This window comes from Myxine glutinosa, chromosome 2 (assembly GCF_964187855.1).
Source record: "Myxine glutinosa chromosome 2, kmMyxGlut1.1, whole genome shotgun sequence".
Lineage (NCBI taxonomy): Eukaryota > Metazoa > Chordata > Myxini > Myxiniformes > Myxinidae > Myxine > Myxine glutinosa.
The window spans coordinates 245,581,947-245,607,210 of record NC_136262.1 but is presented as its reverse complement, the minus strand read 5'-3'; the positions used below and the strand labels follow the sequence as shown (position 1 = coordinate 245,607,210).

The 25,264-nt window shown below is 37.6% G+C and overlaps 1 protein-coding gene across 9 annotated transcripts in view; it reads right to left on the bottom strand.

Moving 5' to 3' along the window:
- KNDC1 (kinase non-catalytic C-lobe domain containing 1) overlaps positions 1 to 25,264 on the bottom strand; it is a 1,149,158-nt gene that overhangs the window by 48,343 nt on the left and 1,075,551 nt on the right. For 7 of the 9 annotated variants that reach the window (XM_078772411.1, XM_078772412.1, XM_078772409.1 and 4 more), the window contains 3 exons: positions 20,929 to 21,255; positions 19,058 to 19,181; positions 13,199 to 13,404 (listed from right to left, as the gene is read on the bottom strand). In XM_078772411.1, coding sequence (XP_078628537.1) covers positions 13,199 to 13,404; positions 19,058 to 19,181; positions 20,929 to 21,255 — 657 coding nt within the window. The remainder of the gene's footprint in view (positions 1 to 13,198; positions 13,405 to 19,057; positions 19,182 to 20,928; positions 21,256 to 25,264) is intronic. The other 2 variants (XM_078772406.1, XM_078772410.1) reach the window with 2 other exon arrangements.

Genomic DNA, 25,264 nt, shown 5'->3' with positions numbered 1-25,264 from the left:
AGCGAGCTATCACGTGTGCCGAACCGTTAATGCAATGCAAGCGTTAATGCGTTAATGCAAGGCTTTTCTTTTTTTCCCTCTTCTCTTTCTACTTTTCCTTGCGATTAAATTGCAAACAGCCAAAATACGTTGGCGCTAATTGAATAATTGGCCATTAACACTAAAATAATCGTAACTGCGATATGCCAACTTCCGGACAGTGCAGCCTTCCATGTTGTTGTTGTTTGCAGCAGCTGTTTGCAGCAAGGCAAGGCTTTTCTTTTTTCCCCTCTTTTCAAACTGCGATTAAATTAAAACGATTCATCCTAACTGCGATTTGCGAACTTCCGGACAGTGACGACTTATCTTCCGGCAGCCAATCACAGAACGCTCTGTTGCGTAGGCGTGGCCGATGTGAGACGAGCGGAGCTGAGCGCGTTACGAGCTGACCGCCATTACGGTACGTAATTCGATTTCTTATGCGCATTATTTCTCCCAATTCAGTCAGAGCGAAGGGCGGAAGCGAAGAGCGTTGCTTTTTTTGTTTACGGGCGTACGGGCGGGGTAGAGCGTACGGGTAGCGCTTTTTTTTTTTTTTGGCCACGGAACGGGCACCCACGTACGGGCAATGCCCTAGTAATCTAAATTCACAAAAAGGAACAAGTAAATCATAATCGAAATTCACAAAAAGGCACAAGTAAATCATAATCTAAATTCACAAAAAGGCACAAGTAAATCATAATATAAATTCACAAAAAGGAACAAGTAAATCATAATCTAAATTCGCAAAAAGGCACAAGTAAATCATCTATCTATAATTCCAGCAATCTCTGTGTGTCTGTCTGTGTGTCTGTGTGTCTGTGACCGCTGTTTCTCGACAACCACGGGTCCGATATACTTGAAACTTGCCAGGTATATTGCTGGGGACCCGAGGATGTGCCTTTTCAAGGTTTGTAATTAATCGGACAAGTACCTACCGAGCTATGTCCAAAAAACGCTTCAACCAATCAGAGAGCAGCGAGCTATCACGTGTGCCGAACCGTTAATGCAATGCAAGCGTTAATGCGTTAATGCAAGGCTTTTCTTTTTTTCCCTCTTCTCTTTCTACTTTTCCTTGCGATTAAATTGCAAACAGCCAAAATACGTTGGCGCTAATTGAATAATTGGCCATTAACACTAAAATAATCGTAACTGCGATATGCCAACTTCCGGACAGTGCAGCCTTCCATGTTGTTGTTGTTTGCAGCAGCTGTTTGCAGCAAGGCAAGGCTTTTCTTTTTTCCCCTCTTCTCTTTCTACTTTTCCTTGCGATTAAATTGCAAAAAGCCAAAATACGTTGGCGATAATTGAATAAATGGGCATTAATAGATAGATAGATAGATATGCGATATGCGAACTTCCGGACAGTGTGCGCGTTACGAGCTGACCGCCATTACGGTACGTAATTCGATTTCTTATGCGCATTATTTCTCCCAATTCAGTCAGAGCGAAGGGCGGAAGCGAAGAGCGTTGTTATTTTTTGTTTACGGGCGTACGGGCGGGGTAGAGCGTACGGGTAGCGTTTTTTTTTTTTTTTGGCAAGGAACGGGCACCCACGTACGGGCAATGCCCTAGTAATATAAATTCACAAAAAGGAACAAGTAAATCATAATCTAAATTCACAAAAAGGAACAAGTAAATCATAATCTAAATTCACAAAAAGGAAAAAGTAAATCATAATCGAAATTCACAAAAAGGCACAAGTAAATCATAATATAAATTCACAAAAAGGAACAAGTAAATCATCTATCTATAATTCCAGTAATCTCTGTGTGTGTGTGTGTGTGTGTGTGTGTGTGTGTGTGTGTCTGTGTGTGTGTTTGTTTGTTTGTCTGTAACCGCTGTTTCTCGACAACCACGGGTCCGATATACTTTAAACTTGCCAGGTATATTGCTGGGGACCCGAGGATGTGCCTTTTCAAGGTTTGAAATTAATCGGACAAGTAGTTACCGAGCTATGTCCAAAAAACGATTCAACCAATCAGAGAGCAGCGAGCTATCACGTGTGCCGAACGTGCCGAACAGACTCTGCCTCGGACGGCACATTTGAGAGCGTATTCATTTATTTCACAACTATGTTGGCGCTATGTTGGCGTTAAACTATGTTTTAAAACTAATAAAAACTAATTTGCGATTCTTTCGCTTTCCTGCGCGTTTGTGCACGCTATGGCGATTTCTTTACCAAACTCCGCAAGCCGTTCGCTTTGGACCAAACCATTTCATGTAAATAGAGGGGGGGGATTGTCACCGTACTCGCAAGCCGTTCGCTTTGGACCAAACCATTTCATGTAAATAGAGGGGGGGGGATATAATTTTAGATATAGATATAGTACGGGCATGCCCTAGTAATCTAAATTCACAAAAAGGAACAAGTAAATCATAATCTAAATTCACAAAAAGGAACAAGTAAATCATAATCTAAATTCACAAAAAGGCACAAGTAAATCATAATCTAAATTCACAAAAAGGAACAAGTAAATCATAATCTAAATTCACAAAAGGGCACAAGTAAATCATAATCTAAATTCACAAAAAGGAACAAGTAAATCATCTATCTATAATTCCAGTAATCTCTGTACGTTTGTACGTTTGTCTGTGACCGCTGTTTCTCGACAACCACGGGTCCGATATACTTTTAACTTGCCAGGTATATTGCTGGGGACCCGAGGATGTGCCTTTTCAAGGTTTCATATTAATCGGACAATTACTTACCGAGCTATGTCCAAAAAACGATTCAACCAATCAGAGAGCAGCGAACTATCGCGTGTGCCGAACGTGGCGGACACACTCTGCCTCGGATGGCACATTTGAGAGCGTATTCATTTATTTCACGTTTGCAAACTATGTTGGCGTTAAACTATGTTTTAAAACTAATAAAAACGAATTTGCGATTCATTCGCTTTCCTGCGCGTTTGTGCACGCGATGGCGATTTCTTTACCAAACTCCGGAAGCCGTTCGCTTTGGACCAAACCATTTCATGTAAATAGAGGGGGGGGATTGTCACCACTCGCAAGCCGTTCGCTTTGGACCAAACCATTTCATGTAAATAGAGGGGGGGGGATATAATTTTAGATATATATATATAGTACGGGCATGCCCTAGTAATCTAAATTCACAAAAAGGCACAAGTAAATCATAATATAAATTCACAAAAAGGAACAAGTAAATAATAATATAAAGTCACAAAAAGGCACAAGTAAATCATAATCTAAATTCACAAAAAGGAACAAGTAAATAATAATATAAATTCACAAAAAGGAACAAGTAAATCATAATCTAAATTCACAAAAAGGAACAAGTAAATAATAATATAAATTCACAAAAAGGCACAAGTAAATCATAATCTAAATTCACAAAAAGGCACAAGTAAATCATAATCTAAATTCACAAAAATGAACAAGTAAATCCTAATCTAAATTCACAAAAGGGAACAAGTAAATCATAATATAAATTCACAAAAGGGAACAAGTAAATCATAATCTAAATTCACAAAAAGGCACAAGTAAATCATAATCTAAATTCACAAAAAGGAACAAGTAAATCATAATCTAAATTCACAAAAAGGAACAAGTAAATCATAATCTAAATTCACAAAAAGGAACAAGTAAATCATAATCTAAATTCACAAAAAGGCACAAGTAAATCATAAGATAAATTCACAAAAAGGAACAAGTAAATCATAATGTAAATTCACAAAAAGGAACAAGTAAATCATAATATAAATTCACAAAAAGGCAGAAGTAAATCATAAGATAAATTCACAAAAAGGAACAAGTAAATCATAATGTAAATTCACAAAAAGGAACAAATAAATCATAATCTAAATTCACAAAGAGGCACAAGTAAATCATAATCTAAATTCACAAAAAGGAACAAGTAAATCATAATCTAAATTCACAAAAAGGAACAAGTAAATCATAGTCTAAATTCACAAAAAGGCACAAGTAAATCATAATCTAAATTCACAAAAAGGAACAAGTAAATCATAATCTAAATTCACAAAAAGGCACAAGTAAATCATAATCTAAATTCACAAAAAGGAACAAGTAAATCATAATCTAAATTCACAAAAAGGCACAAGTAAATCATAATCTAAATTCACAAAAAGTAACAAGTAAATCATAATCTAAATTCACAAAAAGGCACAAGTAAATAATAATCTAAATTCACAAAAAGGAACAAGTAAATCATAATCTAAATTCACAAAAAGGCACAAGTAAATCATAATCTAAATTCACAAAAAGGCACAAGTAAATCATAATCTAAATTCACTAAAAGAAACAAGTAAATCATAATATAAATTCACAAAAAGGCACAAGTAAATCATAATCTAAATTCACAAAAAGGAACAAGTAAATCATAATATAAATTAACAAAAAGAAACAAGTAAATCATAATATAAATTCACAAAAAGGCACAAGTAAATCATAATATAAATTCACAAAAAGGAACAAGTAAATCATAATCTAAATTCACAAAAAGGCACAAGTAAATCATAATCTGGATTCACATAAGACACAAGTAAATCATAATCTAAATTCACAAAAAGGAACAAGTAAATCATAATATAAATTCACAAAAAGGAACAAGTAAATCATAATCTAAATTCACAAAAAGGAACAAGTAAATCATAATCTAAATTCACAAAAAGGCACAAGTAAATCATAATATAAATTCAGAAAAAGTAACAAGTAAATCATAATATAAATTCACAAAAAGGCACAAGTAAATCATAATATAATTTCACAAAAAGGAACAAGTAAATCATAATCTAAATTCACAAAAAGGCACAAGTAAATCATAATCTAAATTCACAAAAAGGAACAAGTAAATCATAATCTAAATTCACAAAAAGGCACAAGTAAATCATAATATAAATTCACAAAAAGGAACAAGTAAATAATAATATAAATTCACAAAAAGGCACAGGTAAATCATAATCTAAATTCACAAAAAGGAACAAGTAAATAATAATATAAATTCACAAAAAGGAACAAGTAAATCATAATCTAAATTCACAAAAAGGAACAAGTAAATAATAATATAAATTCACAAAAAGGCACAAGTAAATCATAATCTAAATTCACAAAAAGGCACAAGTAAATCATAATCTGAATTCACAAAAATGAACAAGTAAATCATCTATCTATAATTCCAGTAATCTCTGTGTGTATGTGTGTGTGTATGTGTGTGTATGTGTGTGTGTATGTGTGTGTGTATGTGTGTGTGTATGTGTGTCTGTGACCGCTGTTTCTCGACAACCACGGGTCCGATATACTTGAAACTTGCCAGGTATATTGCTGGGGACCTGAGGATGTGCCTTTTCAAGGTTTCATATTAATCGGAGAAGTAGTTACCGAGCTATGTCCAAAAAACGATTCAACCAATCAGAGAGCAGCGAGCTATCACGTGTGCCGAACGTGGCGAACAGACTCTGCCTCGGACGGCACATTTGAGAGCGTATTCATTTATTTCACGTTGGCAAACTATGTTGGCGCTATGTTGGCGTTAAACTATGTTTTAAAACTAATTAAAACTAATTTGCGATTCGTCGTAACTGCGATATGCGACCTTCCGGACAGTCAAATGAGGACGTCACTTCCGGACTTACGGATAGTCATAGTGACGACGTACTGATGCTGAACGTGGCGAGCAGACGCTGTGAGGTACGATCGATTGTAGTACACGTTTATAATAACTCTGCCGATACAGGCCCGATTAACTGCAGCGCCATCCGAGCTGCGGCGTCGGGACGATACATTCATTGTACGGTCACATCACGCACTTACGGGCACGCCCATGGGCCCATGGGCACGCCCATGCATGCATGGGCGAAGACATTTTTTTTTTTTTTTTTGGCAAGGAACGGGCACCCACGTACGGGCACGTCCTAGTAATCTAAATTCACAAAAATGAACAAGTAAATCATAATCTAAATTCACAAAAGGGAGCAAGTAAATCATAATATAAATTCACAAAAGGGAACAAGTAAATCATAATCTAAATTCACAAAAAGGCACAAGTAAATCATAATCTAAATTCACAAAAAGGAACAAGTAAATCATAATCTAAATTCACAAAAAGGAACAAGTAAATCATAATCTAAATTCACAAAAATGCACAAGTAAATCATAATCTAAATTCACAAAAAGGAACAAGTAAATCATAATCTAAATTCACAAAAAGGCACAAGTAAATCATAATATAAATTCACAAAAAGGCACAAGTAAATCATAATATAAATTCACAAAAAGGAACAAGTAAATCATAATGTAAATTCACAAAAAGGAACAAGTAAATCATAATCTAAATTCACAAAGAGGCACAAGTAAATCATAATCTAAATTCACAAAAAGGAACAAGTAAATCATAATCTAAATTCACAAAAAGGAACAAGTAAATCATAATCTAAATTCACAAAAAGGCGCAGGTAAATCATAATCTAAATTCACAAAAAGGAACAAGTAAATCATCTATCTATAATTCCAGCAATCTCTGTGTGTGTGTGTGTGTGTGTGTGTGTCTGTGTGTGTGTTTGTTTGTTTGTCTGTGACCGCTGTTTCTCGACAACCACGGGTCCGATATACTTGAAACTTGCCAGGTATATTGCTGGGGACCCGAGGATGTGCCTTTTCAAGGTTTGAAATTAATCGGACAAGTAGTTACCGAGCTATGTCCAAAAAACGATTCAACCAATCAGAGAGCAGCGAGCTATCACGTGTGCCGAACGTGGCGAACAGACTCTGCCTCGGACGGCACATTTGAGAGCGTATTCATTTATTTCACGTTGGAAAACTATGTTGCCGTTAAACTATGTTTTAAAACTAAATAAAACTAATTTGCGATTCATCGTAACTGCGATTTGCGACCTTCCTGACAGTGAAGACTTCACTTCCGGCAGCCAATCACAGAACGCGTTGTTGCGAGCCGAGCCGAGCGCGTGCGCCATTACGGTTCGTAATTCGATTTCTTCCGGAGAAAATAATAATTTCTCGATTTCTTATGCGCATTATTTCTCCCAGAGCGAAGGGCGGAAGCGAAGAGCGTTGTTTTTTTTGTTTATGGGCGTATGGGCGTAGTAGAGCGTACGGGTAGCGTTTTTTTTTTTTTTTGGCAAGGAACGGGCACCCACGTACGGGCATGCCCTAGGGCCCGTACCCTAGTAATCTAAATTCACAAAAAGGCACAAGTAAATCATAATCTAAATTCACAAAAAGTAAAAAGTAAATCATAATCTAAATTCACAAAAAGAAACAAGTAAATCATAATCTAAATTCACAAAAAGGCACAAGTAAATCATAATATAAATTCACAAAAAGGCACAAGTAAATCATAATCTAAATTCACAAAAAGGAACAAGTAAATCATAATGTAAATTCACAAAAAGGAACAAGTAAATCATAATCTAAATTCACAAAGAGGCACAAGTAAATCATAATCTAAATTCACAAAAAGGAACAAGTAAATCATAATCTAAATTCACAAAAAGGAACAAGTAAATCATAATCTAAATTCACAAAAAGGCGCAAGTAAATCATAATCTAAATTCACAAAAAGGAACAAGTAAATCATCTATCTATAATTCCAGCAATCTCTGTGTGTGTGTGTGTGTGTGTGTGTGTGTCTGTGTGTGTGTTTGTTTGTTTGTCTGTGACCGCTGTTTCTCGACAACCACGGGTCCGATATACTTGAAACTTGCCAGGTATATTGCTGGGGACCCGAGGATGTGCCTTTTCAAGGTTTGAAATTAATCGGACAAGTAGTTACCGAGCTATGTCCAAAAAACGATTCAACCAATCAGAGAGCAGCGAGCTATCACGTGTGCCGAACAGACTCTGCCTCGGACGGCACATTTGAGAGCGTATTCATTTATTTCACGTTGGAAAACTATGTTGCCGTTAAACTATGTTTTAAAACTAAATAAAACTAATTTGCGATTCATCGTAACTGCGATTTGCGACCTTCCGGACAGTGAAGACTTCACTTCCGGCAGCCAATCACAGAACGCGTTGTTGCGAGCCGAGCCGAGCGCGTGCGCCATTACGGTTCGTAATTCGATTTCTTCCGGAGAAAATAATAATTTCTCGATTTCTTATGCGCATTATTTCTCCCAGAGCGAAGGGCGGAAGCGAAGAGCGTTGTTTTTTTTGTTTACGGGCGTACGGGCGTACGGGCGGGGTAGAGCGTACGGGTAGCGTTTTTTTTTTTTTTTGGCAAGGAACGGGCACCCACGTACGGGCATGCCCTAGGGCCCGTACCCTAGTAATCTAAATTCACAAAAAGGCACAAGTAAATCATAATCTAAATTCACAAAAAGTAAAAAGTAAATCATAATCTAAATTCACAAAAAGGCACAAGTAAATCATAATCTAAATTCACAAAAAGGAACAAGTAAATCATAATCTAAATTCACAAAAAGGCACAAGTAAATCATAATCTAAATTCACAAAAAGGCACAAGTAAATCATAATCTAAATTCGCAAAAAGGAACAAGTAAATCATAATATAAATTCACAAAAAGAAACAAGTATATCATAATATAAATTCACAAAAAGCCACAAGTAAATCATAATATAAATTCACAAAAAGGAACAAGTAAATCATAATCTAAATTCACAAAAAGGCACAAGTAAATCATAATCTAAATTCACAAAAAGGAACAAGTAAATCATAATCTAAATTCACAAAAAGGAACAAGTAAATCATAATATAAATTCACAAAAAGGCACAAGTAAATCATAATCTAAATTCACAAAAAGGAACAAGTAAATCATAATCTAAATTCACAAAAAGGAACAAATAAATCATAATCTAAATTCCCAAAAAGGCACAAGTAAATCATAATCTAAATTCACAAAAAGGCACAAGTAAATCATAATATAAATTCACAAAAAGGAACAAGTAAATCATAATATAAATTCCCAAAAAGGCACAAGTAAATCATAATATAAATTCACAAAAAGGAACAAGTAAATCATAATCTAAATTCACAAAAAGGAACAAGTAAATCATAATCTAAATTCACAAAAAGGAACAAGTAAATCATAATCTGGATTCACATAAGACACAAGTAAATCATAATCTAAATTCACAAAAAGGAACAAGTAAATCATAATCTAAATTCACAAAAAGGAACAAGTAAATCATAATCTAAATTCACAAAAAGGAACAAGTAAATCATAATCTGGATTCACATAAGACACAAGTAAATCATAATCTAAATTCACAAAAAGGAACAAGTAAATCATAATCTAAATTCACAAAAAGGAACAAGTAAATCATAATCTAAATTCACAAAAAGGAACAAGTAAATCATAATATAAATTCACAAAAAGGAACAAGTAAATCATAATCTAAATTCACAAAAAGGAACAAGTAAATCATAATATAAATTCCCAAAAAGGCACAAGTAAATCATAATCTAAATTCACAAAAAGGAACAAGTAAATCATAATTTAAATTCACAAAAAGGCACAAGTAAATCATAATCTAAATTCACAAAAAGGCACAAGTAAATCATAATCTAAATTCACAAAAAGGCACAAGTAAATCATAATCTAAATTCACAAAAAGGCACAAGTAAATCATAATCTAAATTCACAAAAAGGAACAAGTAAATCACAATCTAAATTCACAAAAAGGAACAAGTAAATCATAATCTAAATTCACAAAAAGGCACAAGTAAATCATAATCTAAATTCACAAAAAGGAACAAGTAAATCATAATCTAAATTCACAAAAAGGAACAAGTAAATCATAATCTAAATTCACAAAAAGGAACAAGTAAATCATAATCTGGATTCACATAAGACACAAGTAAATCATAATCTGGATTCACATAAGACACAAGTAAATCATAATATAAATTCACAAAAAGGAACAAGTAAATCATAATCTAAATTCACAAAAAGGAACAAGTAAATCATAATCTAAATTCACAAAAAGGAACAAATAAATCATAATCTAAATTCCCAAAAAGGCACAAGTAAATCATAATCTAAATTCACAAAAGGCACAAGTAAATCATAATATAAATTCACAAAAAGGAACAAGTAAATCATAATATAAATTCCCAAAAAGGCACAAGTAAATCATAATATAAATTCCCAAAAAGGAACAAGTAAATCATAATCTAAATTCACAAAAAGGAACAAGTAAATCATAATCTAAATTCACAAAAAGGAACAAGTAAATCATAATCTGGATTCACATAAGACACAAGTAAATCATAATCTAAATTCACAAAAAGGAACAAGTAAATCATAATCTAAATTCACAAAAAGGAACAAGTAAATCATAATCTAAATTCACAAAAAGGAACAAGTAAATCATAATATAAATTCCCAAAAAGGCACAAGTAAATCATAATATAAATTCACAAAAAGGAACAAGTAAATCATAATCTAAATTCACAAAAAGGAACAAGTAAATCATAATATAAATTCCCAAAAAGGCACAAGTAAATCATAATCTAAAGTCACAAAAAGGAACAAGTAAATCATAATTTAAATTCACAAAAAGGAACAAGTAAATCATAATATAAATTCCCAAAAAGGCACAAGTAAATCATAATCTAAATTCACAAAAAGGCACAAGTAAATCATAATCTAAATTCACAAAAAGGCACAAGTAAATCATAATCCAAATTCACAAAAAGGAACAAGTAAATCATAATCTAAATTCACAAAAAGGAACAAGTAAATCATAATCTAAATTCACAAAAAGGAACAAGTAAATCATAATCTGGATTCACATAAGACACAAGTAAATCATAATCTGGATTCACATAAGACACAAGTAAATCATAATCTAAATTCACAAAAAGGCACAAGTAAATCATAATCTAAATTCACAAAAAGGAACAAGTAAATCATAATCTGGATTCACATAAGACACAAGTAAATCATAATATAAATTCACAAAAAGGAACAAGTAAATCATAATCTAAATTCACAAAAAGGAACAAGTAAATCATAATCTAAATTCACAAAAAGGAACAAGTAAATCATAATCTAAATTCACAAAAAGGAACAAGTAAATCATAATCTGGATTCACATAAGACACAAGTAAATCATAATCTAAATTCACAAAAAGGCACAAGTAAATCATAATCGAAATTCACAAAAAGGCACAAGTAAATCATAATCTAAATTCACAAAAAGGCACAAGTAAATCATAATCTAAATTCACAAAAAGGCACAAGTAAATCATAATCTAAATTCACAAAAAGGAACAAGTAAATCATAATCTAAATTCACAAAAAGGCACAAGTAAATCATAATCTAAATTCACAAAAGGGCACAAGTAAATCATAATCTAAATTCACAAAAAGGCACAAGTAAATCATAATCTAAATTCACAAAAAGGAACAAGTAAATCATAATCTAAATTCACAAAAAGGCACAAGTAAATCATAATCTAAATTCACAAAAAGGCACAAGTAAATCATAATATAAATTCCCAAAAAGGCACAAGTAAATCATAATCTAAATTCACAAAAAGGCACAAGTAAATCATAATCTAAATTCACAAAAAGGCACAAGTAAATCATAATCTAAATTCACAAAAAGGAACAAGTAAATCATAATCTAAATTCACAAAAAGGCACAAGTAAATCATCTATCTATAATTCCAGTAATCTCTGTTTGTACGTCTGTACGTTTGTACGTCTGTTTGTCTGTGACCGCTGTTTCTCGACAACCACGGGTCCGATATACTTTTAACTTGCCAGGTATATTGCTGGGGACCCGAGGATGTGCCTTTTCAAGGTTTCATATTAATCGGACAATTACTTACCGAGCTATGTCCAAAAAACGATTCAACCAATCAGAGAGCAGCGAACGATCGCGTGTGCCGAACGTGGAGGACACACTCTGCCTCGGATGGCACATTTGAGAGCGTATTCATTTATTTCACGTTTGCAAACTATGTTGGCGTTAAACTATGTTTTAAAACTAATAAAACCGAATTTGCGATTCATTCGCTTTCCTGCGCGTTTGTGCACGCGATGGCGATTTCTTTACCAAACTCCGGAAGCCGTTCGCTTTGGACCAAACCATTGCATGTAAATAGAGGGGGGGGATTGTCACCGTACTCGCAAGCTGTTCGCTTTGGACCAAACCATTTCATGTAAATAGAGGGGGGGGATATAATTTTAGATATAGATATAGTACGGGCAATGCCCTAGTAATCTAAATTCACAAAAGGGCACAAGTAAATCATAATCTAAATTCACAAAAAGGCACAAGTAAATCATAATCTAAATTCACAAAAAGGAACAAGTAAATCATAATCTAAATTCACAAAAAGACACAAGTAAATCATAATCTAAATTCACAAAAAGGCACAAGTAAATCATAATCTAAATTCACAAAAAGGCACAAGTAAATCATAATCTAAATTCACAAAAAGGAAAAAGTAAATCATAATCTAAATTCACAAAAAGGAACAAGTAAATCATAATCTGGATTCACATAAGACACAAGTAAATCATAATCTAAATTCACAAAAAGGCACAAGTAAATCATAATATAAATTCACAAAAAGGAACAAGTAAATCATGATATAAATTCACAAAAAGGCACAAGTAAATCATAATCTAAATTCACAAAAAGGCACAAGTAAATCATCATCTAAATTCACAAAAAGGCACAAGTAAATCATAATCTAAATTCACAAAAAGGAAAAAGTAAATCATAATCTAAATTCACAAAAAGGAAAAAGTAAATCATAATCTAAATTCACAAAAAGGAACAAGTAAATCATAATCTGGATTCACATAAGACACAAGTAAATCATAATATAAATTCACAAAAAGGAACAAGTAAATCATAATCTAAATTCACAAAAAGGAACAAGTAAATCATAATCTGGATTCACATAAGACATAGATTATAACCTAAAAGCTATGATAAATTGGACTCGAGTTTTCCATAATGACATATACAAAGCAAAATTTCTGTAAAAACAATCTGAACGAATGTTCCAACGTGCACTTTGTTTATAATATTAGTCCATTTGGTAAACAAGTGCAAGTTTGACTTTACCTAAGAGACGTCTCTTTCCAATTATGTTTGCTTGAAGCTTTCCAACAGAGCAGGTTTTTGCTGTTATGGTTCAAGAAAACCTCCAAAAGGTCAAGAGAGAAAACAAAAGCAATGAGAGCTTATCAAACTCACCAGCACTATTCAACAGGTGAGCTTCATGTGCCAGAGGTGTGCTTGGAAGGTCTGTTTGTCTGCTCCGCTGCAAGAAACGTTTAAAATTGGCCTCTGACCACGTGTGATGGCGTGGAGTCTTTGCAGCGAGTGTTTTCTCCTTGAGGAAAGCCTTGCATGTTACCGGCACTGGGCCTGTGCAGTCGATGCGTGGCTCCACTTTGGGCCTGTAGGATAATGGCAGGTGACACTGTTACAATGGATGAACTTGCTATCAGTATTGTAGTCAATTAATTACTTATCCACAACTAGAACTGCACTCGGTAGAGCGCATACCTCCACCAGGCTCAAAGGTATACGTTTTGTATCCCACTGATTGGCCAGATCTGGATGCAGACCTGAACCAAAATGTAATCAGCTTATTCTTGTCGCATACCAATAGAATTGTGTAGGCGACAAGAATAAGCTGATTAGATTTAGTCATAATCCATCCATATCTTTTTGAGATATCGTGCTACACTGCATATCGTTTTTGGCCCGATAACTCAATGGTGAAGAAACATGTAAAATTCTAGCATCCGGATCTGAATCTTCACCAAAAATAATCATTTCATCCTTGTCACACACCCAACTTGTCCACCAAATTTAGTCCAAATCCTTCAATAACTTTGAAATATCCTGCTCACAGACAAACAGAAAAACAGGCAAACAGGGGTGAAAACCTTTGGTGGCGGAGGTCATTATTGCATGTTTGGAGTGATACCAGGGTGCTGTATTCTGATTTTGATATGTCATACTGTTTACAGAGCGTCAGTGCTGCCGAAGCAGTTTCTTAGCAAGGGTTACACTGGGTGGTTTGTCATTGCCTTCCCAGCAGTCAGTATTCCTACGAATTTGGAATTTGTTCAGGGTGCCAGTGATAACTTGCCAACTGTTCATGAAGGACACCATGGGATTTTAACGACCACAAACATCATGTTGGCAGATGGATGGGTCCTTTGGCTTCACGTCCTTCCATCATGGATGGGTCCTTTGGCTTCACGTCCTTCCATCATGGATGGTACACAACTATGCCTCGCCCTACATACAAAGCACCAGAATAACAGTTTATAGCTGGTTCGAGATTCAAACCCAGGCTCGGCAGCTGAAAAGCAGTTGGGAATACCTCTAGGGTATCATACAAGCCATCGGAATCACAAGAGTACAAAAAAGAAAAGAAAAAAAAAAGCGATATGCAAACAATCATTTGGTTGATTCTAATTCATCATAAATTAGGAAACAATGTTGTTTAAAAAATTGAAGAAACCAAGGAACATCTATGTACCGATTGTACATATTACCTGTGCTCCTACATCCATGATACACCAACAAAATGAACAATTAAACTCACCAGTTGTGAATATATTTGGATTAAATTTGTATGTGAGAAAAAAAACAACAATATCGCACCCGTGCACGAAGGAAGCGGTTCAGTTTGGCATTTTAAATATGAAATACGCAATGCCTAGAAACGAACAAAACCCTTTAAAATTACCCTTAAGAATCCTTTAGAATTACCCTTTAGAACCCTTTAGAATTACACTTTATAACCCCTTAGAATTACATTTTAGAACCCTTTAGAATTACACTTTAGAACCCTTTAGAATTACACTTTAGAACCCTTTAGAATTACACTTTAGAACCCTTTAGAATTACCTTTTAGAACCCTCTAGAATTACACTTTAGAATTACACTTTAGAACCCTTTAGAATTACCTTTTAGAACCCTCTAGAATTACACTTTAGAACCCTTTAGAATGACCTTTTAGAACCCTCGAGAATTACACTTTAGAAGCCTTTAGAATTACCCTTTAGAACCCTTTAGAACTACACTTTAGAATCCTCTAGAATTACCCTTTAGAATTACCCTTTAGAACCCTTTAGAATCCCTTAGAATGACCTTTTAGAACCATCTACAGGGTGTCCCAAAACCTTGCCCCCCCCCCCCCCTGCCCAGCTCTACTGGGTCGCCACTGTACAATGGCGGGCATATAGCGGGAAGGATCATTCATTTGACATCTCAAATACCAAATTTCATAATGACCTAATGAGCCTTTCTTGTTCTGTTGCAGATTTTGTGAAGTGATGTCGTGGTCGGGTGATTCCGAGAAGAAAAGGTGGATATGCCGCATTGCCGCATCATGGCTATCGTGTTCCGAGTCGCCAGGGATCAGACGCCGGGAACCATATCCCGATCCTGGGTTGCCAAGTACCTGAACAGGTCTGAGGACTTCGTCAAATGCAAATGGAACCGTGATCCTTTCGATTGCGAGATGGACAGCCGGCCCGAACAGACAGCACAATGTTTGTCTCAGGAAAGCAGGGATATCATCATTGAGTCGCTTGCCAAGGAGAACGAAAAGCATTCGAGGGCTCCAAAAGGAGATTGAACGGGTTCGAGGGAAGAAGAAGTAGAGCTTATCAAGTATCCACAGGTTCCTTCAGTCCATTGGCGCAAAGGCTTTTCACCAAATTCCAGCACCGAAGCTGACAGAGAAGAACGCCGAGGATCAAATGTGGTTTTGTGAGTTTTTGAGCGAGTGGACCTCTGATGATTTTCTTTTCCTGGTCCCTTCTGATGAATTTTTCATTTATGAGGCTCGATGTCCCAACTTCCAGAACGACAGAATTTGGGCTCTTCACAATGATGACATTCCACAAGAACTCAAGATTCGAGAGAAATCGAAGACAGCACGGTGCGTTGGCGTCTTCTTGATGTTCACAGCGAAAAGGCTGATGTGGGTCATCAAAGAGCAAGGACAATCGTGGGACGGCAAATACCTCCGAGACATTGTGCTGATCCGCCATGTTATTCCATTCTTACGGAACCCAGAAAATGTCCTCAGCATCAAGGAGACCGCGTTTCTGCACGACCAAGCCCCGTGCATGAGCGCACTGGCGACCCAGAATCTTCTGAAGGCGAACAAGGTCGATTTTTTCGGAAACGATGAGTGGCCGGGAGCATCGCCTGACCTCAACGCCTGTGAACATTTGGGGGCGATACTCAAGGACAGAGTTGAACAACGCCTCCAGAACACCAGGGAAGAGCTTCTCACAGCTTTGACTAACGTCCTCGAAGAAATGGAGTTCGATCGTGACTTGTTTGTGTCTCTCTTGGAATCCTACCCTGCGCGTTTGGAGGCAGTTCGGTCGGCGGGCGGTGGGCACACCAAATATTGAAGCAAAGCTTTGAAACTGTGCACATGAGATGTCGAATAATAAAGCTTTTTTCCGCTATTCGTGGTTTCTCCCTACCTATCCTACGTTGGGCTGGGTAGGGGGGTGGGGGGGCTAAGGTGTTGGGACACCCTGTAGAGTTACACTTTAGCAGCCTTTAGAATTACCCTTTAGAACTCCTTATAATTAGATTTTAGAACCCTTTAGAATTACCCTTAGGAACCCATTAGAATCACCCTTTAGACCCCGCTAGAATGATCCTTTAGAACCCTTTAGAATTACCCTTTAGAATTACACTTTAGAACCCTTTCGAATTACCCTTTAGAATTACACTTTAAACCCTTCAGAATTACCCTTTAGAATTACCATTTAGAATCCTTTAGAATTACACTTTAGAATTACACTTTAAACCCTTTAGAATTACACTTTAAACCCTTTAGAATTACAATGTAGAATCCTTTAGAATTACACTTTAAAATTACACTTTAGAACCCTCTAGAATTGCCCTTTAGAATTACACTTTAGAATTACACTTTAAACCCTTCAGAAAGTACCCTTTAGAATTACCATTTAGATTCCTTTAGAATTACACTTTAGAATTACACTTTAAACCCTTTAGAATTACAATTTAGAATCCTTTAGAATTACACTTTAAAATTACACTTTAGAACACTCTAGAATTGCCCTTTAGAATTACACTTTAAACCCTTCAGAATTACCCTTTAGAATTACCATTTAGAATCCTTTCGAATTACCCTTTAGAATTACACTTTAAACCCTTTAGAATTACCCGTTAGAATTACACTTTAAACCCTTTAGAATTACCCTTTAGAATTACAATTTAGAATCCTTTAGAATTACACTTTAAAATTACACTTTAGAGCCCTTTAGAATTACCCTTTAAACCCTTTAGAATTACACTTTAAACCCTTTAGAATTACCCTTTAGAATTACAATTTAGAATCCTTATGAATTACACTTTAAAATTACACTTTAGAACCCTTTAGAATTACCCTTTAAACCCTTTGGAATTGCACTTTAGAATTACACTTTAGAATTACACTTTAGAACCCTTTAGAATTACCCTTTAAACCCTTCAGAATTACACTTTAGAATTACACTTTAGAACCCTTTAGAATTACACTTTAAACCCTTCAGAATTACCCTTTAGAATTACCATTTATAATCCTTCAGAATTACACTTTAGAATTACCATTTATAATCCTTTAGAATTACACTTTAGAAATACACTTTAAACCCTTTAGAAATACCCTTTACAATTACAATTTAGAATCCTTTAGAATTACACTTGAGAATCCTTTAGAATTACAATTTAGAATCCTTTAGAATTACACTTTAAAATTACACTTCAGAACCCTCTGGAATTGCCCTTTAGAATTACACTTTAGAATTACACTTTAAACCCTTCAGAACTACCCTTTAGAATTACCATTTAGATTCCTTTAGAATTACACTTTAGCATTACACTTTAAACCCTTTAGAATTACCCTTTAGAATTACAATTTAGAATCCTTTAGAATTACACTTTAAAATTACACTTTAGAACCCTCTAGAATTGACCTGTAGAATTACACTTTAAACCCTTTAGAATTACCCTTTATAATTACCATTTAGAATCCTTTCGAATTACTCTTTAGAATTACACTTTAAACCCTTTAGAATTACCCTTTATAATTACACTTTAAACCCTTTAGAATTACCCTTTAGAATTACCCTTTAGAATTACAATTTAGAATCCTTTAGAATTGCACTTTAAAATTACACTTTAGAACCCTTTAGAATTACCCTTTAAACCCTTTAGAATTGCACTTTAGAATTACACTTTAGAACCCTTTAGAATTACCCTTTAAACCCTTTCGAATTACACTTTAGAATTACACTTTAGAACCCTTTCAAATTACCCTTTAGAATTACCCTTTAGAATTACACTTCAAACCCTTCAGAATTACCCTTTAGAATTACCATTGAGAATCCTTTAGGATTACACTTTAGAAATACACTTTAAACCCTTTAGAATTACAATTTAGAACCCTTTAGAATTACCATTTAGAATTACACTTTAGAACCCTCTAGAATTGCCCTTTAGAATCCTTTAGAATTACCATTTATAATTATACTTTAGAACCCTTTAGAATTACCCTTTATAACCCTTTAGAATTACACTTTAGAACCCTTTAGAATTACCATTTATAATTACACTTTTGAACCCTTTAGAATTACACGTTAGAACCCTTTAGAATTACACGTTAGAACCCTTTAGAATTACACGTTAGAACCGTTTAGAATTAAACACGATGGGCTGGAGAGGTTCTTCTTCTTCATTTTTATGGACGGATAGACGGATGGAAGGAAGGACAGAGCCAAATATTGAAGCGGCTTCACCGCTTAAAAAGCAGAGTCGTCGTATACCTCCCTGTTTATCAAAGCATACGGATATCCTGAGATTTGCAAATATGAAGAGAAAAGTGTATTAAATCAAAGTTAGTTCCAAAAGGGATTGAGATAACTAAAGTTTAAAGTGTCCATTAATTTTTGCATTTTAAGGGTTCAGCATCATCCTTCAAAAGAAATTCACTAATGACGACAAGATGGTGCATTGTTTAGGATGTCAAGGAGAAGAACAATGCCTCCTAGTGCTCCGTACCCTTGCAGCACCGAGTGCAGGTTCTGCAGGAGGCTTTTATCCCAGTGCAAGTCGTTGTAGCGCTCACTGACTAAATAAGTAAAAGCTGAGAAGTTCAGCACACCAAGAGTGCTGATGAACTCTGCTGTGGTGCGAAGTGGGAAAAGGAAAGAGGAAGAATGTCAAAAAATTTGTACAAACAAAAAAATAAATTCTTACTTGCAGGATATTCATTCATTTCCCATGGAAACTTCACGATGAGCGAGAACCTAGTGGGGCCCAAAGGTTTGGGGCGCGTTTTATTTTTGGAAACGTAGAATTGGTTTCATGGAGCAGCGGATGATGGGGGTTGGGTGTCCGACAACTGGAATGTTGTGCTTAGTTAGTAACTGGCGCAGGACCATCGCCGCATGAACCGGTCATTATGTGGCACCAATCATCGTTTTGATGCCAATTGAAACTTGTGCCCCTTTAAACGCTTCCAAACAACAATGTTGATTACACCGACCAACAAGTCATTTTCATCAGATATAATTATAGGTGGGCTAGATAGCTCTTGGGACGCTGATGATAAGTCGGTGTTGGTGTTCCTCTAGCACATAGAAGTTTTCCTGATATTTGAAAGGTTAGTGCCGAAGAGGGCAATAACCTTTCAAACTTGACCAGTCTAATCACGAAAACTCGACGTGCTAGAGGAAAAACAAAAACAGATTTGTAATCAGTGTGCAAAACTCGTCTTGAAAAGTGTGTTTACATCTTTGATGAGAGAAAAAAGTTGGATTTTGTCGACCAGTGTTATTATTACGTGACATTTAACATTAGTTGTTGTTTTTACAAACCCAATTCCATCTTTGACCACTGTGCCTGTTCAGTAAACCTATGAATGGAGGGTCCACCTCACGTATGAGCATTGCCAACACTACTTGTTACATATTAATTAACCAGATGGTATTCATAGAATACTTACCCTGCGCAGGCAACTTGTTGCGAGCCAACTCCTCTGTTTTTGAACTTTTTTTTCCTTTGATCCAATATGGTTGACAGACCACGTGAGCGATGACATCATAAATTTATATTCTCTAATATAATTGTTGCATAGATCACGCTCAATACATTTCAAACTGATCAGACTAAGCGTTGTCCCTGTCGAATTATGACGTCATAATTATGGCACCAATGACGCCATCGTTAACAACACCTATTCCCCATATGGAGTTCTTTACAATGAGCCGTTTCAATTTTTTTCCATGCAGCGGTTTTGGAGATATAGAGGTGCAACAATTTTCGATTTTTCCAAGATGGCGCCTGTACCACATGGCCTATGACGTCATGATTATAATTAAAATATTCCACAGGAGGAGGCCCGCATATGGTGAAAATATAATGACAATCGGACCAACGGTTGCCGAGAAAATGAATTTTTAAAATGCAGACACGGCACACAGCACACGTACGCAACTGAATGCTTAACCTCGCTTTTCGCTTCGCGAGCGCAGGGTAGCCAGAGTCTTCAACTTGCCCTCTCTTTCTCGGCAACAACCATGTGTTACACAAAGTTACAACTTCACTATCCAAAAACAGAAAAGATAAAATGGTATATGAGTGCCGGTAGAATTACGCAGGCTCGATGGGCCCAATGAACCCTCCGCATGCTTCACTAACGTGCAGCGCAGAGCGATTGATCAATGCGTGCGCCAAAATATCAGCACACATATCGATCAGTGTCTCTGGCTGCAAAGCACCAGGATGGCAGTTTGGAGGTAGGCCGAGATTCAAACCCAGGCTTGACAGCTCAGAGCTTACCTCTAGACTCATCCAGTGCCTCATTAATAGACTAAGCCAAAAACATTTCCATTTAACCCGAACATCAACGCCATTGTTGTTCGATTTACCCATCTCCATCTCGACTTCACCGTTTTCCATGTAGCCATCAAAAGCAAACGCATCCCGCAGGAGCTGTAGAACGGACACTTGCTGGGGAGTGAGCGGTTGCCTCTCCGTGGATCGACTCGCTGGTTTTGTCGATTGAACCAATTGTCCATTCTGGGAGATTCCACCGGACCCCGCTTGTTGTGGCATTTGGGGAGGTGGTGTGCAAGCCCAACCATGCGTGCCGTTCCAGGCAGCATGTCCAGCTGCGGCTAGCGGCGTACTGGTGGCCCATGGTGTTGGAAAGTTATTCGGTGGAGGCTTTGGAGAAGTGCTTGCAGTGGAGTGACCTGAGCACAAAGGAGAAGAACGGCAAAAGGTCATGTGGAGGCTTTGGAGGATATTCCAAAGGTGGGCAAACAAGTTGACAAGTTCACAAACCAAAAATAAGCAGAATACCTCTGGGGGGACATGCTTAAATGACGTCATCAAAATGGCTGTCAAAATTGTAACGTTTGGCATTGTGTGCAGGTGCTGACGTGGTACCTAACCGTTTATATAGTAGATTTACTGTCAAGAGAACAAACATCAGCCTTTTCCTGGGATGAACACATTCATTTGTGGAGAACCAGAGAATAAAAAGAAAGGAATAAAACTTACAGCAGCGAATATGAAGCCAGCAGAGGTTCGTGAGAGTGTGCTTACAACAATGGTTCTGATTACAAAAATGATTCCCAAATACTTCACCGTGCAGTTAGTATTATTCGCAGAGACAAAGAAAAATTACAACCAACAACTGAATCCCCTAATACCCAAGAAATTGATCTTAATGCATCAGCTGCGTTTAATTTAAATATTATTTAAATATTTAAATTAAATTATTAATTTAATTTAAATGCATTGCATGCATGCATTTAAATTAATATATTATTTAAATATTATTTTAAATATTATTAAATATAATTAATAATATTATTTTAAAATATATTTAAATATTAATATTATTAAATAGAATATTTAAATCAGATGCTAGTATCATTTTATTACTGATCAGGACACAGGGACCCTCGATGTAAAAATAAAATACAAAAACTTAATAAAAATGGAGGCCATCTTGATGACGTCACTTGAACATGTTCCCCCAAGGGGATTCTGGGTATTTTTGGTGTGTGAAGTAGTCAGGGCCCATACTTTATTTAAAAATATCAAAATTAGCTGGTAGGAAGCTAGTTGCCACTTCACCCTCATTTTCATGCTCAATCTGCAGCCCTATATGGGTAGGGGATCACGTTTAAACTAGACGGATTTATGGAAAAAGGCCATATATAAGCTTCTAGGTGCATTTTTGGATAAAAGTTGGGAACCTCACTTTTTAACATAACTAGGGTAAGCTGAATTTGATTAATCCGGTTCCCAAGCCGAATGTTTAGTTTTTGACCTTCTAATGAGCATAAACAAAATGGCCACTGTTGTATCCAGTAATCACACGAAACGTACTGCTTGTGAACGTCAACGGTTTAATCACCAATCATCCAGCCTTCGGCTTCAGGCCTCATGCCAAAACGCGTGCCTCTCTCTGCTCCTCCCACACTTTCTACCCCAACCGTCATTTCCGTTTCCGATGACGTCACTCCCATATTCTAAACATATCAATCATAAACATGTAAATTCCAAACATAACATTTCCCTCCCCTTTTCAAAAACAATTAGCCAATCACATAGTCCTTCATCCATGTAGGCTGTTGCGTAGCCCTTTGAGGTCGCTGAACAACTTGAGGAGCCCTTGGAGGTGCAGGTGTGTCCGCAGGCCTGTTGTCAATCCCAGTTGGCAGCTGCCAGGAAAGAAGAGGAGAAATGCTTCCCTATCCTTGCCCGACCGGTGATACAGGAACCTTCCTCAAGCGATTCGCATGCCATCGTGATCCATCGTGTAGACGATAGGTGGCTACTCCCAATCTCTTAACGATTTGCAATGGGTCCGACCATCGAGGCTGCAGCTTGTTGCGACGCCGAGGCAGCCAGACACGCACCCTGTCCCGCTCCTGTAACGTCGGTGGTTTGGCCCTTTTTGACGAGTCAAACCTCAACTTCATACGCTGCTGCTGGGTCTCTACCTGCAAACGTGTAGCTGACGATGTAGGATTACCCTTGGTAAAGCCAAGGCGATCGAGCGGGAGTTGTAGTTCCCTTCCCAGCATCAGCGACGCAGGGGATACCCCTGTAGTTGTGTGCTTGGAGGCCCGAAAGTGAAAGAGTGTTTGCAGGAGAGCTGCTTCAAACTGCCAACCTTCGGTCAGGAAAGCACGGATGCCGTTCTTTAGCGTCTGGTTGAGGCGCTCCACACCTCCATTAGCTTGAGGATGGTATACAGCTGTTCTAATGTAAAGTCAGCAGAAATAAATTGGGGCCCGTTGTCTGTGGTAATGATATCCGGGAGACCCCACCGGGCAAACAATGAATCAAGCTTTTGAATAACCAATTGAGTGGTGACTGACCCCAGCGGCAAAGCTTCAGGCCACTTTGAATGAAGGTCATACACCACGAGTAGGTAACGGGCATGGGCTGGTGCCCCATGCAGTTCTCCAAAGAGGTCCACATGGAGATGTTTCCAAGGTGCGGATGGCCACTGTATAGGGGATAGAGGGGCAGGAGTTGGCTGAGAGGATTTTCCGCTGAGGAGACATGCAGTGCAATCCTTGACCATCAGTTCGATGTTGTGATCGATGGTGGGCCACCAGACAATGTCTCTGCAGTGCTGTTAAACTTTCACTACTCCAAGGTGTCCCTCATGTGCCATTCGCAAGACCTGCACTCTAAGGGATGCCGGAATCAAGGTTCGGTGACCTCTGGCAGTGCAGACATCCTCCCAGCAGGATAATTCTGCCCTCACTCTGTAGTAGGGTAACAACTCCCCTTTCACATTGGACGGCCACCCGCACCCCCCTCTAATGTAGGTATGGAGCGTGGTAAACAGAGCGTCATCCTGGGACCCTTTACAAAGTGATTCCATGGAAACAACAGTGGACAAGGGTGCTTGAAGCAGTTGCACTAGATCAGGTTCGGTGTCTGTTTCCTGCTGAGTCGTTGATGGTGGAACGACCGCTCTTGACAGAAGGTCCACAACGGTGTTCTGGCGTCCCGGTGTGAATTCCAACTTAAAATTGTACTGATTCAAGCGGTCTGCCAAACTGAGTAATCATAGTGGTTTATGTCCTGAGCCACTGGTAGTCAAAAGTGCCGTGAGAGCTTGATGGTCTGTTCGCATCGTGAAGGCTCTGCCGTAGAGGTAGAGATGCCAGCGCTCACATGCCCAAATGCATGCCAACGCTTCCCTCTCACCCATCGAGTACTTTTGTTCAGCCGGAGTGAGGGAACGGGAAGCAAACGCTACTGGTTTCTCTACCCCATCATGAAGCTGTGACAGTACAGCACCCAGTGCCACCAAGGAGGCATCACAGGTAACCATCGTGGACGCTGTGAGACTGAAGTGCGCTAGAGTGGGGGCAGAAGTGAGCTGATGCTTAAGTGTCTGTACAGCGTGACTACAAGCTGTGGTCCATTCCCAAGGTACATCCTTTATGAGGAGGTGGTGTAGTGGTGCTGTAGTAGAGGCAAACTGTGGGAGGAAGCGGAGGTAATATGTGGCCATATCCAGGAAGGAGGCTAGTTGGGATACTGACTGTGGCTCAGGAAGGGCATGGATGGCGTCAACATGTGATAAGATAGGAGTGATGCCTTGCCCTGAGAGCTTGTACCCCACAAACTCTATCTCTGGAACCCCGAGGACACATTTCGCAGAGTTGAGTGTGACGTGACGGGCCGAGAGCTGACCAAAAACCTATTGTAGTCGAGCATCATGTTGAGGCTGGGTGGCACCATGTACCACAATATCGTCCAAGTAGATTGACACCCCAGGTATGTCAGCTAGGAGAAGAGACATTATTTTCTAAAAACAGCTGGGAGCCGAGCAGAGGCCGAAAGGCATGTGCTTGTAACGGAAAACCCCCATGTGCATGACAAAGGCTGTGAGGTCTCTGCTGACTGGTGCCAGGGGTACTTGTAAGTAACCTTGCTTTAAATCCAGTTTGCTGAAAACAATGGAGCCATGGAAATGTGTGGTGCGTTCTTCTGCGGTGGGCAGGGGATATTTATCCGGAATGATGGCCTTGTTGACTGCCACACACAGTTGCAGCTCCTCAGATTTTTTCCGTGTAATGACCAGGTTTGAAATCCAAGGGGATGTATTGATGGATTCGATGACGTCAGAGTCGAGGAGACGCTGTAGTTTGGCCGTGACCTGGTCCCAGAGAGCCAGAGGTACCCTCCACAGGGGTTGAATGACTGGTGCAACAGCAGCGT